General features: G+C 47.5%; 1 protein-coding gene across 1 annotated transcript in view; it reads right to left on the bottom strand.

Moving 5' to 3' along the window:
* ZFHX3 (zinc finger homeobox 3) overlaps positions 1-19689 on the bottom strand; it is a 236315-nt gene that overhangs the window by 133835 nt on the left and 82791 nt on the right. The window contains 1 exon segment of the mRNA XM_030297608.1: positions 16233-16729. Within this exon segment, the coding sequence (XP_030153468.1) occupies positions 16233-16729 (497 nt within the window).

A 19689-nucleotide genomic window follows, 5' to 3' on the forward strand; every position in this document is an offset into this window, starting at 1 on the left:
TGTTTATGGGGTATTTTTTTTTAGTACTTCTACTATTTCAACAGATCATTTGAGCAGAACGCCTTCCTAGCAGCACGCGAAAAGGTCCCAATTCCTGTGAGTTATTAGTCTGAAATGTTTAGCCCACAGCTGACTTTCTTTGAGAAGGTACTGTAACCAGAAGTGCAAGAAAGGAAACTCTGGTTACTCAAATAAGTTTAGTAACATGGTCTCAGGCTTGATAAGGAGAAAAGAATCTACCTTTATCCTCTGTCCATCTATGAAAGCTCTCCCTCTTCAAATCTTACCCAAGTCCAGCGTCCCTCTCTTTCAGGAGGTCATTTCTGAGCGAACCAAGTGGATGGGATTTCTCCCTCCCCCTACCTCCCTCCACACTTGGATAACTCTCGTGTGTACATTTCACTGCTCCTGCTGAATGATCAACTCCCGTTTGTATCTTACCCAGCAATGTTTTCTAAATTGCGGGTGGTGATCCATGGGTGCAATGGTGTTAAGCCTAGGGCTGCACACTAGAAGCCCACAGTGAATGACATCAGAACCTCCATGGGCTGGGATGGGCCAGGCCTGCACATGTGTTTTTAAAGCTCCCTGGGTTGGGGCGCCTGGGTGGCGCAGTCGGTTAAGCGTCCGACTTCAGCCAGGTCACGATCTCGCGGTCCGGGAGTTCGAGCCCCGCGTCAGGCTCTGGGCTGATGGCTCAGAGCCTGGAGCCTATTTCCGATTCTGTGTCTCCCTCTCTCTCTGCCCCTCCCCCGTTCATGCTCTGTCTCTCTCTGTCCCAAAAATAAATAAACGTTGAAAAAAAAAATTAAAAAAAAAATAAAGCTCCCTGGGTTGAGAGTCACTGCCTCAGTGGATCTCGAAATCAATGCAGTGAGTAGAACCTTTATGTAAATGAAACAACGGGACAAAATAGGAAGTATCCATATGCAGCACAGGTAAGAAGGATAAAATTGAACTCTAAAAATTTGTTTCAATAATATAGACAAAATCTCTCTCTGTGTATAGTGAGCTGAGTCATCAATGTAAAATGTCTCTCTTTTGGAATCACAGTCAGCCAAGTTTACAAAGCTTAGGACCACAGCCCCGAAGAAGGTGATACACAGTCCTGCTCACAGAAGGTGGTCAAAAGTGTGTGGCTTCAACACGGAGCGGGTGGGAGGAGAGAAGCGAGAAGGGGACTGGAGCTCCTCTCTTACTGGGAATATATTCTGCCACCAGGCTCGTGGTTCTCTTGGGGACAACCAGATCTGGGACTAATTAGCATCATTTAGACACGGACATTTGCCCAGGGAGAGGGGGAGTAAACAGAGCAGAGGAGATTCTAAAGAAACCAGAGGAGGCTTTTCAGGGCTGAACCTAGTCTTTACATTTCTATGTTCAAGATTCCATCTTTGAGTATTAAATCTTCCACTGACACTTACATTCTATCCAACATCTTCAAGACACTGGGAAACACACAAAGTTGGATGGGAATAAATGGATCCTGATGTTGAGAGTCTTATAACTGATTCGAGGAGAAAGACTACTACAAAAATGGACCATAATATGAAGTAGAAGGGGCAAAGCACCATTAATTTTTCTACCATGACATGAATCTCTAGGACTGTTGAGTAGAAAGAGCTGTCATTCAGACTGGCAGAATTCTGGGATCCTGGGCCAAAGCCAGCTGCACGTGGGAATTTTCAAAATACCTGGACGTGAGCCGCACCACTTTACCAGAACTGTTTCTCAGTGGGTCAATACAGGAGTGTAACTGCACAGAGCTAAATGACATGGCTATGGACAGCTTTGAAACACCCTCAGTTCACTCCAACATATGCTTTTGGAATCTCAACCGTAATAGCCAAGTGTTCAGACAGGGCTGTTTTACCGCATCCTGGAGTCAGGGAGAAACCACGGGCACATTCTGTTAGTACTTCTGTCATTCCAGTGAACGTTTATTGGGCTGGTGTCAGACACTGTTCTAAACACTAAGGATACAGCCATTAAGAAGACAACCAGGGTCCTTGATCTTCTGGGAGACAAATATATCAACAAGCAAGAAAACTAGGTAGTAACTGTCAATGCGGACAAGTAAACTCGGATAAAGTGAAGACATGGTGACTTGAGAGTAGGGGGGCAGGGAAAGCCTCTCAGAGAACCAGACATTTAAAGAGAGCTGGTGAGGAAAGCACATTCTGGGCAGTGCAACAGCAGGTGCAAAGGCCCGGTGGCAGGCGCAAGCGTGGCATACTGCATGTGGAGAAAGGAGGCCAGTGTGGCTGAAGTGTAGTGGGCAGAGGGAAGGGTGGTACAAGACGAAGTGGGCACGGTGCATGGAGTGCACATCGCAAAGGAGTTTGTAAGCCAGAGCGATGAGTTTGGCTTTTATTTTATGCAGGATGGAGGGCCGCTGTCGGGTCAGAGCAGAGGAGTGCTATGATCTGGTTTTCCTCTTCATAAAATCACTATGTGTACAGTGAGTTACAAGGGGCAAAAGTAGAAGCAGGGAGGGAACTGACACAGTGAGAAGCAACGGGGTGGGCGGTGTCTGAAGGCAGAGTCAAAAGGACTTACTGATGGTTTGGCGACAGGGGAGTGAAAGAAAGAGTGGTCCACAAACGATTTCTGGCTTATTGGACTGAGTTAATGGTAGACTGGCAGGGGCCCTTGCCAAAATGGGGGAGCCTAGAGGAGAAAGGTGTTGGGGGTCACAGTCATCAAGACTTCTCTCTAGACCATGCTTAGTCTGAGGAGTCGATTATCAGACATTCGAATGGAAATATCTTGTAGGGAGGTAGATAAAGGGAGAGCTCAGGGCTCGAGATCTAAATTCAAGTGTCACCAGAAGGTGACAGTTTAAAAGCAATGGATTAAACAAGGCACTCAGGAGGGGTCACATGTAGGAAAAAGGAGGGCACCTGGGCCAAGCCCTGGAAACCAGTATTTACATTCACTAAGAGAAAAGAAACCAGCAAGGAGGCCAAGAAGGGCCAGAGAAGGGCCTAGACGAACCATGAGCCTGGTGTCACACAAGCAAGAGGGAGGAGGAGGAAGAGAAAGCGTGGCAGAGGCTGCTGAACTGTCACATGGGGTTCAAACAGGGCCAACGGATGTGGCAACATGGGAGCCACTGGTGATGCGTCACAGCAGTGGTGAAATATGTCGCTTCCAGATCCAGCAACTAGGAAGGGACACTGAATTCACTCATGGAGCAGGCACGATTGAGGGCAAGCGGTTGTTAGCAAAGAGACTCAGTCAACATGGCCTTGGGCAGGTACCACCATCCCCACAGGGAACCAGTCCACTTCTGTCAGCACAGAGTGCCGACTTGAGCTCCACGGCCACCGGCGACACCCCACAGCCTCCCCCAGGCCCCCTGCATCCTTCCAACCTGTCTGTCCCTTTCCTAATGCTGTAGGGAGTGGGTATGAAAACATCACTCCCTCCTGCTTCCTGACACCCCTCCCTCCACTCCCAAGAACGCTTGATGTGTCCCACAACACAGGAGTTGTTCAATTTTGCTGACAAAATCATGGTTGCTCTACACTCTTAACAAAACTGCACCTTTCAAACACTCCTTTGCTACTTTCATTGCCAACGAACTCGATTTCAGGCAGGCAAGGCAGTGAAGGAAATCTGCACCCTCTCCTGGGGTCTACCTGTCTTGTCTCGCGCTGCCCGCCTGCGAGATCCCCACGATGGTAGAGGCAGCTCATGTGCGGAAGAGCCTTCAAAATCTGTTGGGGAAACGGACTACCTACCACATGACACAGAGACCAGCTTGGTACCAAATGGTGTGACATGCGCTCAGGGCAGAGATACCACCTGTGGCTGCAGTAGCAGGAGAGAGCTTTCTGGAAAAGCAGGGCCGTGTCACTAACGCATAAAGGCGGGGCAGGAAAGATACTAGTCCTTAAAGTCCAACAAATAACAAGACATCTTGCAATAGGCCAGGAGCCCATCTCGGCAATGCGGGGCGTGTACATCCACGTTACAAAGAAATGAGCACTTGCAATGACATCTGTTGGCTTAATTAGCTGTGTAATTAGTCTCCCCTCGGCGGAGCTGGGCTTTGTCACTGCTGAGACTTCTCCAGGTGAGATTTTATTCCAAATGCCACACTCCGAGAGGAATAAAGAACAGGCCAGGCAAAGAAGAAAAGCATGTGACGTGTTTGTGGGAAGCGGTGGGAAGGCAGAAGGAGCATCTGGGGAGCTTTTGGGGTCCTTTGGGTGCTAGAACGTCAGCGTGGAAAAGTCTGAATTTTGGATAAACTCAAAGCACCAAAGGCCCAGAGGTGCAAATTACCATGGCAGGATAATGGAGATGCACAGAGCGGGGCACGGACACATTACTGGACAAAGTTCAGACTTCTTATTCCTGGACAAACTGTTTGGTCTTCCTATACTGGCGGCTGTGGCCATCGCTACTAATGGGAACCCAGTTTGGGCAAAAATAATAATAACAACACCAACACCAACAATGGCCAGATCCTAATCTGAGAATCAGAAAGTGAACAAACACACAAGCAGATGTCTGCAGCTAATCACCCCTCACGGCACTTCCTAAACCACAGGTGGCTACAGTCATACTCACTGACTAAAATCTAGGACACTGAGGAAATGGCAGTCCTCGGGACCCAAGCCTCCTGACTTGGCTGAATGGAGGAGCCTAGGAATGTTCCCCCAGTTCCTTCTATCTTTAATCATTTTCAAAAACAAGAAATGTGGTAGTAGAAGGTAATACAGAAACATGAAGGCACAGCAGAGGTGAGAAGACGACACTGACCTTGGAGTTGGGGGGGGGGGTACTCCAGAGCCAAGGGTGAGCGTTTGGGGTGGCCCTTTATATCCCCCACACATATGCACATAATGCCCTAAATGTAGGAAAAACACGTGATGATGCTCAGAGAACCTTCCTGGCCCATGAGTCAATGGTTCATAAAGAGACTGAGACATGAAGCATTCAGCTCACATGAGCCCTAGTTTAAAAATTCTTTTTTTAATGTTTACTTATTTTTGAGAAAGAGAGACAGAGACAAAGTGAGCCGGGGAGGGTCAGAAAGAAAGGGAGACACAGACTCCAAAGCAGGCTCCAGGCTCTGAGGTGTCAGCACAGAGCCCGACACAGGGCTCGAACTCACGGACTGTGAGATCATGACCTGAGCCAAAATCGGCTGCTTAACCGACTGAGCCACCCAGGCACCCCACATGAGCCCTAGTTTAAATCAGCAATAGGAGTTCTAAAGCTCGACAGGATCATTCCAGTAGGACAGTCTCTGCTGGAAATAAAATCAGAGCCTTTCCTAGATCTTCAGGAGCACCAACTCATCTGCAGGACCTCTGTAGTGACATGAGCTCCCTCCACAGGCTTCAGAAGGGCTGAAGGGAACCAGGGGACAAACACAAAACCCCGACATTATCGTTCCCACTGTCCCAAAGACCCCTGTGGTGCATGTGCATAAAAGCCAAAGACGAACTAAGGGAAACCTCCGTGTGTGCATCACGGCCACGCCACCAACTACCAGCCTGGTGATGCCCGGGCTCCTCCAACAGTGAAGGGCGACAGAATCCTGTTAGAAAAGCCCTGAGGTCATTCGAGACTCCATCCTCCTCAGGTGTCAAAGAAGACAGACAGCACCAGGCTGTGGTGGGTTATGACATCTTTCCAGCTTTGGCGCTGGAAGAAGATATAAAGGAAAGAGAATACCTCAGAAAAAAGTTCCAGCCCCACAAAGATAGAACTTGTCTGCCCCAACTTTTTGGAAGAATAATCTTCTAATTCAGAACCACGCCCGCTATCTGCTCGTCTCTCTGGACCACATGAAGATTCTGAAGCAGGTAGCATGGACCACAAACAGAAGCCATCCCACAGCATAGACACCGGGGGTGAACCACACTCCGGGCACGTGCCGCTCACAGAGGGCGCCCCACACAAAATGGGTTTTCACAAAACATGCTAAAGATTCATTAACCTGAATCTACACAAAATCCTACCGGAGCTCAGCACTAAATTGGCGTTCAATAAATGCTGACACAGAGGGAGAAATTCTCTTCCCATTTGTTTGTGCACTCTGGACAGGGGAATGCTGTCCTAAGTGCTGGCATCTGAACCAGCAAGAGGAAAGCCCCTGAAAGTGACAGGTCCAGACTGACGCCTCCCATCCCAGAACCCCCGGTGCCTGTGCCCAGTCTTCCGCCTCCTTCCGAGGGGCAGGGAAACAAAGACTACCTGGTCAGCTCAGGAGTGGTCACAAGACCCAACAATCCTCAAGAAGGAGCCTGTCACTGGAGAGGGCAAGACTCAACAGGCACAGCGAGTGGATGGGAAAGTCCTTCCGCAAGTTCAACGCACAGACTGTCCTGGCAAACGAGATGATGAATAAAACTATTGACCTAAGAGACCAGATATGCTTTGGAGGCCCTCATTCTGGGTCTGAGAACCTGCCCTGCTAATTAACAGGCGGCAAACCAAACACTATCAGTAGATAAACATTTCTAACCTTCTAACTAGTTTGCCTTTTATAGGATGAGGACGTGGGCCCTAGAGAAAGTTCCCTGATTATTCTTGATGATTAGTCCAAGTTCAAATCTACTTGAGAAAATTCCTATTAGCATCCTATCCAAGGTAAGCACTTGGGGTCTTCTGTGTACAACAGCCCACGCTCAAGGGCCTTGAATTTCTATCACCTCCATATAAAGATCAAATGCAGAGGGAGGCCAGACCAACGTGAGCAATGACACTCGAAGCATCTGGCATAGCTGTGGGAGGCTTAGCCGGGCACTCTGACGTGCGTCTGTTCACGTGACATGAAAGCACTCCAGTAAAAGGAAATAATGAAAAAATTGTTGAAAAGCAAATTTTAACAAACAGCTCTGGAGAAAATTTCAGATTTCATTATAGGAAAAGCACTTTATTTCATGTAGAAAATGTGAAAATCTGATATGACAGTTTTCTATAAATAACAAAAATTGGAAATCATCATTAGAGGCATTTGTAATTTTCCTCTTTTGTTGGGAATGGCTTAAAAAAAAAAGAGGTTTACCAACAAGGAAGCCACTTCTCTCTCTTTATGCTCTGGTTGAGCCTGTTGGCAGAACACCCTAAGAGAATTTTTTTCTCCATCCAGAGGTAGGGTTCCCAGATAAAAGACAGGATGCCCAGTTAAATGTGAAGTCCAGGGAGCCTGGGTGGCTCAGTCGGTTAAGCATCCAGCTTCAGCTCATGTCATGATCTCCTGGTTCATGAGTTCGAGCCCCACATCAGGCTCCACACTGACAGTGTGGGACCAGCTTGGGATTCATTCATATTCATTCATTCATTCATTCATTCATTCCCCCCCCAAAATAAACATATAAAAAATGTGAATTTCAGGTAAGTATATGTAATTATATTTTATGGGACATACTTATGCTAAAACATTATTTGCTATTTGAAATTTACATGTAACTGGCGATTCCACATTTTTATTTGCTAAATTTGGTGACTACGTGGAGGCTTCCATTGTGGTTGCTTCAGTGCTCCCCAGGGTCACCACCCTAATGTCCCCCTGGTTGCAATAACCTCCACCACTTCTGTGAGCAACACATTTTCTGTCCAACGTTTTTACCTTTCACTCTATATACTGGTTACTTTTTTAAAAAAACAGCTGGAAACCTAATTTAACTAAATATTAAAGTATGAAATGACTCAAGCGTTTTTCACATTAACAGTCTTTCCCACCCTACACTCACATGACATCTGTAGTTTCAAGTTATGTAGAGAACAGAATAAAGACCACGGTTCAGGCATATTATGTAATTACTTAAAAACTCTAGCCTGCTCCTGACAGTGTTCCTGACAATGCTTAATTGTTCCTTTACAATTTCCCTTTCAAAACAAAACAAACCACACCAAAACAAAACCAGAAACACCTGTTGGGACTAACCGTATTCAAATTTGCCCTTTTAGACCAGGTCTGCAGCAAGTTGAAGGGACTAGAAACGGGGTTCGCACCTTTGTCCCATTCTCTGGCGCTGAGTTCCTGCCAGACTGGGTTTACCTATAGAACAATCGTACCGCATGGAATTGTGCTGGAATGTGGAGGCAATGGAATCTTTGCGGCAAAATCCTCCTCAGGGTTACAGAGCACCCCTAGGACACCAGATGGCATTCGCAGAAAGCATTCCCCAAGTGTGACTTCTTCCTCTAAGTGGCTGCAGGGGGCTGACGGTTTGAGATTTTCCTCTCATAGGATCTAGGGCTTTTGTCTTGAGGACTGAGGGTGGGTGGAGGCTTTCAAATATTTTGACAAAGTGGTAGTTACTAGATTATCTGAAATTAGACCTCCCTGCCCCTCCGGCTGAGCCAGCAAACCAGCACACCTTACACCTTTGGAATCCAAAAGGAGACTTATCACCACCAGTTGAGAACAGTTTATACTAGAAACATGTGGACAGAGCCACACTGTCTCCTCGTTATCTGAATAAGAACTTCAGAAAGGGGAACTTCTAGAAGTTTCAGTATTTGTTCTCTGTCTTTTTTTTTTTTTTTTTTTAAGACAACTGGTGAGACCCAGTCTCCATTAAGGAACAAAAAGAAACTCAGCTCCTCTCCCAAACCCTCGTCTCTCCCGGAGGCTCCTTCGACCTAGTGAATTTGACAAAGGTAATTAAACCAAGAAATTTCACACTGGGGAAAATGCGGGAGACAGGAAAAGGTCGGAGGAAGAAACTTCATTCACAGGACTTTCCATGCCTGGAAAAGAGAACTGTCTCTCTCTGTTCCCTCTTCTCCTTCCACAATGCTTTCGACAAACACTACTCTGTAAATATGTTCCGACTGTAAGATTTAGAGAAATAGGGACGATAAAAATGGCCTTTCACATCAGCTAGGACAGGACGGTGATTGAAAAAACTGTTGGACGATCAACCGTCCACTTTGAAAGAAAATACAGTCCTAAATCACAATACAGAAAAACAGAGTCCTCCAATGCCCCACACATAAAATACTTTCCTTACAGATTAAAAACTTAAATGGAAGGAAAAAGTATTGAAGAAAATATTGGTTAAGTAGTGCCAACCCGTTTGGGTTTGAACACTCACTCCAGCAACACTCACTAACTTTGACCCTTGTAACCTCCCTCTGGCTTGCTTTCCCCGCTTGAAAACAGGCTAAGCCATAGACGATTAAATCAATTAATGTATGGAAAGCTACTATGACAGTACCCCGCTTGTAATAAACGTTGTGTAGGTGTTATTACTTTTATAATTTCATAATACGTCAAAGAGAAAGCCTCCCTGGAAAAAGAGAAAAGCTAGAAACGTAAAGAAAAAGATGCACAGACTGGACATCATGCAGATGAAAATTTCCTACATGTTAAAATGCAAAGAGACTCAGTCAACATGGCCTTGGGCAGGTACCACCACCCCCACAGGGCACCAGTCCACTTCTGTTAGCACAGAGTGCCGGCTTGAGCTCCACGGCCACCGGCGACACCCCACATGTGTACCATAAACTAAGGTACAGATGGACAAAGGACCAGGAGAAACTACTACAACATCCACAGCACAATCAGGACGTCAGTCCTGATAAACCAGGAGCTCTTCCCGATCAATCAGGAAAAGGAACGAACCAAGACAATCAAAGGGCAAAGGCTGTGAACAGGAAATCTGCCAAAGAAATACAAACGGCCAATAAACACATGAAAGAATGTTCACCCTCTGTAATAATTAGAGAGACCCAGGCTGTAACAACTTTGCCAATCTGAGGAAAACAGAATATCATGGCGGTCACTGCAGGGGCATCTGAGCATTACCCAACAGGGAGGGGTTAAAACTGTCACCTTCTATCCGAAGAGGCAGGAAAAAGTATCTGTTGGCATTAATCACATCCTGGAATCCAGCAATCCCACTCCCGGGGACAGCACAAGCGTAGAGACATAGATGCACACACCTGTTCCCTACCTCACTGTCTCTAATACCGAACCATGGCAGACAACCTGTCTGTACATCAGTAAGACTCTAATAAATACACACTAAAAAAATTTTTTTAATTATTAAAAAACACTTAAAGACATTAGAAGATAATATACAGGTATGATACTGTACACACGCCCATTCCAATTTTGTAGAATGCCTGTTATACACAAAAGGAAGGAAATATAAATACACTGTTGCACAGGAGGATTAGGTTGATAGTTATTTTCACTTGTACTTTCCTGAATTTTTCAAATTTTCCACAGTGAACATAGATTACTCATATTAATTATTTTACCATAAAAATAAGGAATCTACATTTTATCAGTAGCTTACACTTGAGACAAACATGGAATGCTAGTCTAGTAAGAAATAATTCAGAATAATATTCTAAAAGGGTCTTATCAGCTCTTTACCATGCACAAAAAAGATTTAAAAAGGGAAAAATAAAGACAAAACAAAAATATTAATATCATTTAAAAAAAAGAAAGTGCTATAGTGTTAGGGTTGTTCAATGGTAGCATGGACTTTTTAAAACTAGCCGCATCTAGTAAGATCTCAGTTTTGTTAAGGCAAAAGGCAAAAGAGAACACTGACCTTACCTTATTGACATGAGGGTGTGTATAATACTATAACCACAGGGATCCAGGCAAAGTTTGTGCATAAAGCCAGCCAATCAGCTGAATGAATGTGTTGAACGAAATAACACTCATGGGGGGCGGGGTGGATTCAGATCAAGGTGGGTGGGACGGTTCTGACCGGAAGGGAGGGCAAGGACCCTGTGCAGAGAGATGTCTACCATTCACATTGCACACACTGGCAATATACTTGCCATGTATGTTCCTCCATCATACACTGCCCACAGTTACTACGGCAGTAAAGGATTAACTATGTCATGGCATAAACACTCCCTCCTAAGAAGATGTGGCCTTTCAATCTTCTTAGAGTCTCCTTTAAATTACTCGTGGTCACAAATTTCACCAGAGCCAACCCTGGCTCTGCAGGAATGACCACGGGGCCCACAGGTAGTCTCCCAGCCCTGCTCCAGGAGGCCCACATCTGTGAACCCAACAATCAAGTGAGGGAAATGAACTTCAAATGCCCTGCTGCTCTAGGAGACAGAGGGCATGGAGAACTAAATGGGCTAAAATTTACCATAACATCTGGCTTTTCACACCTTCTGAATCAAACATTCCCCTCCTTTCATTTTTGCATGAAGGCACCAAGGTATGGAAAGAAGAAGGCAAAAGAATGCCCTTAACAACAACAACAAAAAAGTCAACCTAATGAGAAAACAAGGTTTGAGGACACTAGTTCCAGAATGACGATGTAAACCAGATGACACTAGACCAAGTGCTTCAAACATGGTAGCCGCACCAGGGAGGAGAGGACAGGGAGGGAGGCAGGGCTCACCAGAGGATCCACGCTATCTGCTTTCCAAGCAAGACAAAGGCTACCAGTCTTTGAAGCATGAAGCATGCAGCTGTCTTCCTAAGACAGTCTGTCCCCGAAGTGTACCCATAAAGGAGCACGAAGAATGCAGACTGAAGAGGAAATCTTTGTCGGATTTGTTCTACGTCTTCTGATTTGCCCGACCACCCTGTGATGAATTTATGGCCCTGTTGGGAGAGAGCCCCAGTGAGTTTATGAGTCTGGGGAAGAACTGAGAAGGTGGATTCTCAGAGTCTGACAGAGGGTTTCCTACTTCCTCCCACCACATAGAATCCCGATAGGGTGGCAAGTGTTAAAGTCCACTATGTGGAGAATGTGGGTGTGTGTTTTCAGTCAACTGGTGCCATACTTTACCTCTACTTTAAGCCAAGTAGAGCTGGTGTTTCACCGTCTGCCCCGTTGGCCCAAGGTAGCTCACATGGGGCCCAGACCCAACTCCATGGGAGATGACCTCCTCTGTGTATAATTTAAGGTTAATATGAAACCATCAGGCTTGGTCTAATCAAAGGCACCTCAGCTGGGAACTCTGAGTAATAGAGTTACTATTGGGGGGGGGGGTGGCAGGAGGGGGCGGTTCTTAATCCATCTGCTAAAATTGATGGATTTCTAGTCCAATGACTCTCAGGTGAAGAAAAGTATCAAAAGAAAAAGCAGATCCTAACAGCTGACAAGTATACACTGATCTCTATCTGTCCTCTCTGCACTCTCCTCCCTCAAGCAGAAGATGCCACAAATTTTAGGGAGCTCACTATGGATGCCACATAGGAGGGAAGTCCAGGTAAACACGTAAGGGCCCACACTAGCTGTGAACGCACACACGGCGGACTCAGGACCTATGCTAGCTTGGAGAGGAGCAGAGGGCAGGCATCTGTCAGTACCTGCCGCTCCCTTGTTTAAGGTAAGCAAAGGCACCCCGCATCTCTACAGCTCTTCAGGTGGAAGGAGTGGGGGAGTGGCCAGGTCCCCAAAGACAAGAGTGATCCATTTATGAGGGAAAGCAGAAAGGGGCGGAATTCAAGTTCTGGAGCTCCAGCCCCGATGAGAGACAAGTACCTTTCCCACCCACAACACGCTTCCATTCTGGCTCAGATGAATCACTACAGACAGAAACCAAGGACCCAGCCTCTAAGCTGGACTGGGGCTGCTGGCCCTTCCCGACTGGGTGGATCAACCACAGTGCCCCATCACGGCAGGTGTGAGCATATGGGCGGAGGACCTCTAGGGGCTAGACCAGAGCCCACAACTCTTTAAGACACACAAAAAAAACCACTGAAGGAATTCAGTCCTAAGTGTTTCACTAAGTGACCTGGAGGCCCAGAGAAAGGGAAGAGCCTTATCTGATGCCAGAGGCTCTCCAGCCCACCTCCCACCCAAAACTCCCCTCCACTCCTAGGAGGTAGGGAGGAAGAATTCACCGAACATTAATCTCCATTGAAAAACTGCTCTCACACAATCACAACTTGACAATTCCATGCAAGCAAGGGTGATAATATCAGCAGGGTTTTTTGTTTGTTTCTGCCCTTCTCTAGGTAGGTGGGGTTGGGGTAGTGGATTAACGAAACCCTCTCTCAGTCCAGATTGGAAATTCTCTCACGCTTTCAGACAGCTCAGTGTTAATACAGCAACGTATGTCCCAGCACTTATGACACCAAGAGAAGGGACCCTGGACCGGTGTGAGGTCAAACGACAAACCAGAAAGCTACGCCTCTGCTTGCATCTCCTGAGATGGCTGTTCTAGCTCCTCCAACATGAAAAAGGAAGAGGAGGGAATAAAGACCTCAGTTGAAAGAGAGGGTTGAGAGACCCATTAGGAAGTCCAGTACACCATGGCTGCTCGAGCAGGTGCAGCACAAAGCAAGTTGGGACTTTCCCTGACCAAATGATGTCTAATTTGCCAAGGCACCGGGATGGGGCAGGGTGGGGGCCAGGACAGGTTGGGGGGCAGGGTGGGAAGTGAGGATGGGGTGAGTAAAGAGGGCTGTGTGTGAGAAGCCTGGTGCCCTCCCCAGGTCAGCAGCATCTGGAGCTGTTTCTCTAGCGGACAGTAAAGAACTCGATTACATCCAGTTAACTGTGCTCTAAACTGATTATGCATGTGCTGGGCTAATGGATTACATTAGCAAGAGGAAAAATCACATGCAATCAATCTCCATTTACTACAGGCCACACCAGGGCCTAGAGAAAAACTGACTCTCAACCACCTCCAGGCCCCACCCCAAATCTATGGACTCGTGACACCCTACAACAGTGAGCCCCCTCAGCGGGAAAGCAAGTCTGTCTTAATCACACCGCAGGACAGAAAGGCTTGGCGCACGCATTGGAAGAAGCCCATCTCCGTGTCACTCAGGGATGGGTGAGAGAGCTCCCCGCCCCCACAGCAGAGCCACAGCAAGCAGAGGGACATTCATTACCCAAGGACTAATGAGACCAGACTCATGACCTACAGCTCCTGACACACAGAATTCTGCTCTGAATGTGGGGAACGTTCACCCCCGGGGTTGTGTCGGCCAAGTGCACTGTTTGGAGACTTCTTTAGACACTGGTTCCCCAGTTCTATCCCACACCCCAACATCTGTGGCCCACCTGCACTGCCTTTTTTGACGAGGAGTCTTCTCCATCTTTTAAATTCAAAAGAGAGACAGAGAGAGAGAAAATAAGGCCAAGGAGGATGAGTGTCCACAGTTCAGCAAAACACAAACGGAAACACACAAATGGCTCCCTTACATCCATCCAGGAAACTACCTCAACCTGACTTGCTAAGTGTGATGCGTGAAGGTGTCCTGGGGACCAAAAAAAGGTATAATCTCAGAGAATCCTCCGGGCTCCAGGCCCCTCAGAAGCAAAGTCAAGGGCGTGATATACTCTTACTGGAGAATGTACTGTGGAAAGTTCATCACCGCCATGTAGGTTTTATAATGAATCTAAAGGGCCTTTCTCCCCTCAGATGGAAGAGGACAGTTGCTTGCCAACTCTAAACAGCCTTCGTCAAAGTGGTAGACAGTCTTCCATGACCATGGGGAGTGCTCCGAACTAATTTTTCTCAGTCGGGTCCTTTGGAAATAGTTTTCCTATGGGTTTCCCGTCAGGTTTTCTTGACCACAATCAGTACCGCGCTACGGCCACGGGAGACCTCTAACTTAAAGTGACTGCCAGGAGCCTCTTCTGTTAATGGTGACACAAAACTAAGCCATCCAGTGAGGTTCTTGCTGACTTATAACACAAGGGGGTCAGCTGCTTGGCGTCCAGACCTTCCCCACTGCACCACGTCAGCCTGTCTGTGCCGGAGTCGGCAGGCGATTCTAGAACCCTCTATTTCTACTGCCTCACTTCTGCTTTCTCTTCCTTTCCCTAAAATGGTTTCTCATCCACTCTACCCAGGACTCTCGCCAAGCTGAAAACGAGCAATTGTAAAATGAATTACAGTTATCAATCTCGACAGAGACTGACATGGGGAAAGGACCTGAGGTCTTCCTTATTTGAAGTCTCCCTTTAAAATCGCGAGGAGTAGAAAGGGGATTAAAACTAGCTCAGGGTCAAAAGAAGCGCCTCCTGGCCCCAAAGAAGATGTGGGAAATGGCATGAAAGGAAAGAGGGGAGGCCGATAATAAAAGGGAGGAAAATGCAAAGAGAGAGTGAGGGTGTGGAAGGTATGTGGGAGGAGGCTGGGCAGATTTATGACGATTTGTACCTGATTGTTCATACTAAAGCCATTATGGGATGATTAGAGAAAAAGGTGAGGCTTTAAGTCCAGTGAAAATCAATAGAAACGTCTGGAGCAATTCTGCCTCGCAAGTGAAAGGACTATTTACAGTATCTGAGCACCTCCTCCTCACCGTTACCGTTACTGTCTATGGATTGAGAGAAAGACTGGAGGGGGTGGGAGGAAGGAAGGGGAGGGAGGGAAGAATGGAGGGAGGGAGAAAGGAAGGAAGGAAGGGAAGAAGGGAGGGAGGGAGGGAGGGAGGGAGGGAGGAAAGAAAGGAGGGAGTGAAGGAGAGGAGGGGCCAGGAGGGGAGAGGAGGGGAAGGGAGGGGAGAGGAGGGGAAGGGAGGGGAGGGAAGGGGAGACAGAGGGAGAGGAAGAGGATGGAAGAAGCCCAGGGGGAAAAAGGGGAGATGCAAACATGAGATAGAGAAAGGGGCACAGAACAAAAAGAACAGAGGAGCCCCCTTAACTGATCCCAATTTTCCCAATAGCACGTGCCACCTTCTAGTCAACTATGCACTGTATTTATCACCTACCTCCCTGCAAAAGAATGGAAGCGCCATGAGGGCAGGAATTTTTTTTTGTCTGTTTTGTGCACGGAGGTGGGCATGTGTCCAGAACAGCACCTGCTATACAGTAGGTGCTCAATACGTACCTAATGAATGGATGAATGAACGAATGGATGAAGGAATGAACCAAGGCACAAACGAACTAAGTCCTCCAGAGGCATTTAGGAGAGAAGAGATTAAGGGGCGCGGGGTGGGGACGAGATGGAAAGGGAGAACATGAAGCATGCATGAGAAAGGGACAACACAGGAGCACGAGGGTACACAAAAGCCACAACTAACAACTCAAGGGGAAAAAAGCCAACTGTAAAGACACTGTCGATGGGGAAGTATCGGGCTGCTGTCAACGGAACCCGCCCTCCGAAACGGGCACGTCTCAAAAACAACCTTCAGGTGGCAGAAGCTGCCACCGCACTGTAGCTTCACCAGGAAGCGGATGCCAACTCCCCTTCCAACACCAGGTTACCATCCAGCCACCAGCCCCGCCGCGACACAGCCCGTCCCCTGTCCCCAGCACCCAGCACCCAGGGATCCGAGGCATGCCTTCCAGAAGCAGCCCGGGGCTCACCTTGTACAGCTTCAGGCTGGCCTCGTGTCTGGAGTTGACCGTGTGCAGCCGCAGCTTCTCCAGGCTGTTGGTGTAGTAGTCACACGCGTTGCACTTGAGGTGGACAGGGTTGCCGATGGCCACACACTTGAGCCGCCACTCATTGGCTTTGCCACCCTCCTTGATGTGGGCCACCAGCTGGTACTTCTGCACATGCTTGTCGGTCTTACAGTGCAGCTGGAAGTTGGCCTTGAGCTGGGTGTTGTAGCGGCAGAGTTTGCACTGGTACGAGTCCCCCATCACGGCCTTCCACTCGTCTTCCGGGAGGCTGCGCTCCACGTTCATGTGCAGCCCCAGCATGTCCAGGTTGTCCGTGGTGAACTTGTTGCACACGGCACACTGGAAGAGCTTCAGAGACGGGTCGTTGGTCTGGATGAAACTCTCGCCCAGGTTCATCAGCTCCTCCGACACCAGTTGCCCGCCCCCGAGGCGCATGTCTAGGGGGATCTCACCGCCCACTGTGGGGAAGGAGAGGGGAAGAGAATCAGCGGCCGGGCTCACAGATGCAGCCGAGGCACCCCCCAGCCTCCCTGACCCTCAGCCTAGGTTCCAGGAGAAAAAAGATCCCATTTCAAGTGTTGCAAGGTGCTATGACCTGGAAACACCACCACCCCCCCCCACAAAAAATCAACTTTATGCGTAATTATGTGTTCAGATCTTTTCCTGTGGACTTTCTGAAATTTGTAAAAGGTTTCATGTTTTTTGCCCCACTTTGGAAAAGAATACCTAGAAGCACAGTCTCTTGAATATTTCAGTTCGGCCCCTCACTCTAATCCAAGAAAAGACGGGAATAAGCATCATTCACTAGACATAACAGAATCTGAAACTCCAGACCCCTCAAAGTTGGAAATGAGTTACAGCTGTAATCTAAGATATGAAGCCTTCAAGGTAAATGAGAATCGGGCCCAGAATTTATCTAAAGCAGCACTGCCCAACAGGACTTTCTACAATGATGGAAACATGTCGTACCTGCACGGTCTGGTGTGCCAGTCACTAACCACGTGTGGCTGGTGAACACTTAAAATACGGCAAAGTTGCAGCCAAGCGACTAAATTTTTTATTGTATTTCTTTTTAATTCATTTAATTTAGATAGCCACATGTGGCTAGTGGCTCCCACAGTGGAGAGCGCAGCTCTAAATCTGAGATTTAGGGGACGGTCTCCCTATTCCTCATCACGCCCCGCGGGTCAATAGTCTACCTGCCTGTCAACGGTGCCAGCTCCTCCCACATGTCCCCAAGAATATAATCACTCCCCTTTTCTGAGCCCCCACGGTGCATGAAATGTTAGGTCTGCTATGGGCCATGTCACATTCTCCTTTGTCATCAACCACACGCAGAGCCACGTGCTGCCCGGTGTCCCCATCAGGGTACAGCCTCTTTAGGGCAGGGGTCCAGGCTTCTCCTGGCTGAACCTCTAGAGACCGCCCAGCCCCCTACACAGATGCTGTGCAGGACAAGGCTAAAGGGGAACCAGAATGTTCCAGGTTCAGGAAGTGGATCCAGATGGGCAGTGAAACGCAAAGGTCAGCTCAGAGTCCCCCCAAAAGGGTCTGAGAAAGCTCTTCTCTGCCCTTCTCGCCCTGGCTGTTTTTCAGCTCTACAGGGCCCTGCACAAACTGGGGATGGGCTCTCACTCACCAGTGGTAAATTAATACTGCAAGCTCTTACTTATACCACAAAATAGGCTTGGAAACAGCAGCCTTCTCTCCATTACCTAGCAGCATAAAGTCCAGCAGAACGCTGAGCACTGGCTTCTATTTTTTGCCTCTCCCCCCAAACGCACGCACACTTGAGCTATTATGTCTGCCCCTGCCCCTCCCCAACTGACACTCAGACTTGACCTTTTACATGTGGTCGGCCTGAGGTTTTGTTTTATTTTGTTTTGTTTTAATGACTGATTACAATCCAAGTTAGCGGCTAATCAAATAAAAGATTTTTTTTAATGATTTTCTTATTTATGCTACATGAGGCACCTCTAGTGAGAAGATCAGTTACAAGGTTCTACCGAGCTGACTGGCTGCATATGAAGCCTGTGGACAATCTAGCAAGCCGCAGAAATCTTTTGAGCGTGCATTCCAGAAGGCTCAGGAAGCTTTCTGCTTGTCTTCTCCCCTGCCATCTCCCCTGGTGAGAGGAGCCTTAACTAAGACATTCTTTTTAGGACGAGAGAGAAAAAGAGGAGGGGGGAAAAAAAGCCTAAAAGCTCCATCCCTTAATGGGGACAAAGGCCAGGTAGCATCCATGAAACATACGCTGTGTTCAGTAAAAGCAGAAATTGCCCAGAGGGTAAGACAAGGAGCAAACATATATTTGTTTCTGATGCCAACCACCTGAAGCATCAAATCTTCTCCACTTTTTAAATTTAACCTCAGCACATCAATATTGCTCTAAAGAGAAATTCAGCTGTCACTTGCTGGATGCCTGAGTAAAAATGAGAAATCCTCACACACACAGAGGAAGTAAGTCCCTATTCCCATTCCAAGCTCTTGAAATGCAAATCAAAGACACAGAGAAGCAGTGAAATGAAGGCGACAGGAAAGCCAAAACTCCCTCCGAGAACTCTACCTTGGAGGAATGAACACAGGGCTCAGAATCCTACAAATCTGTAGAGCTAGAAGGAACTAATTCAGCCTCCAGGAAGTAGCAGAACCTCACCCATTTCTCAGGAAGTTAGGAAGAGAGCCCCCGTGAGTGAGAACTCAGCCGGTGTTTACTCTTGAAGCTACACCGGAGGTAACATCTCTGTGAGGGGGGGACCCCACCTTCCCACACGCACCCAAATCTAATACTTAGAAATTACACCTAATTTACACTTAGAATTTACAGCCCACCCATGAGCACATCGTCAGAGAGGCACGTGCATTAAAAGACACCTTCTAGACCCAAAGGCAGAAGCAGAGGACCTCGTAAACCTCATGCAGATGTCCTGTAGCTAGGCGGCTACCTGGAAAAGCAGATACCCCGCCAGCTGTTTCTCAGTGCTGTGCTAAACTTGATCATCGAAAGCGATGTCTGGAAGGATATTCAGATGGCTTAGAGTCTAATATCTTATCTACAAATGGCAGCAAAATCCAACAGACCAGACCAAAGGGTGCCAGCCCTCTCCTTAAAGCCCTCCAGAAAGAAAGCCTTCCCAGAAGCAGCATCTGTTTGGTATCACAAGAAAGAAGGCTCTGTCAAAAGAAGTATGAGAATAATAACTTCGTAAGCAGAAATGTATTTCACAAAAACATTTTTCCCCCTGCGGAGCCCAGGAATACCCAGTAACACCTACAGCCTGCTCACAAATGGCCTCAAGAAAGATTGGCAGAGTTGCGTTTAGGACTTAATGTTTTGGCTCTTTCACATTTGCATACACCCGCTTCTACCGAGGTCCTACGACTTACTCTACAGGACCTCTGGACACATGCTCTCATA

This window comes from Lynx canadensis, chromosome E2, assembly GCF_007474595.2.
Source record: "Lynx canadensis isolate LIC74 chromosome E2, mLynCan4.pri.v2, whole genome shotgun sequence".
NCBI classification, from domain to species: domain Eukaryota; kingdom Metazoa; phylum Chordata; class Mammalia; order Carnivora; family Felidae; genus Lynx; species Lynx canadensis.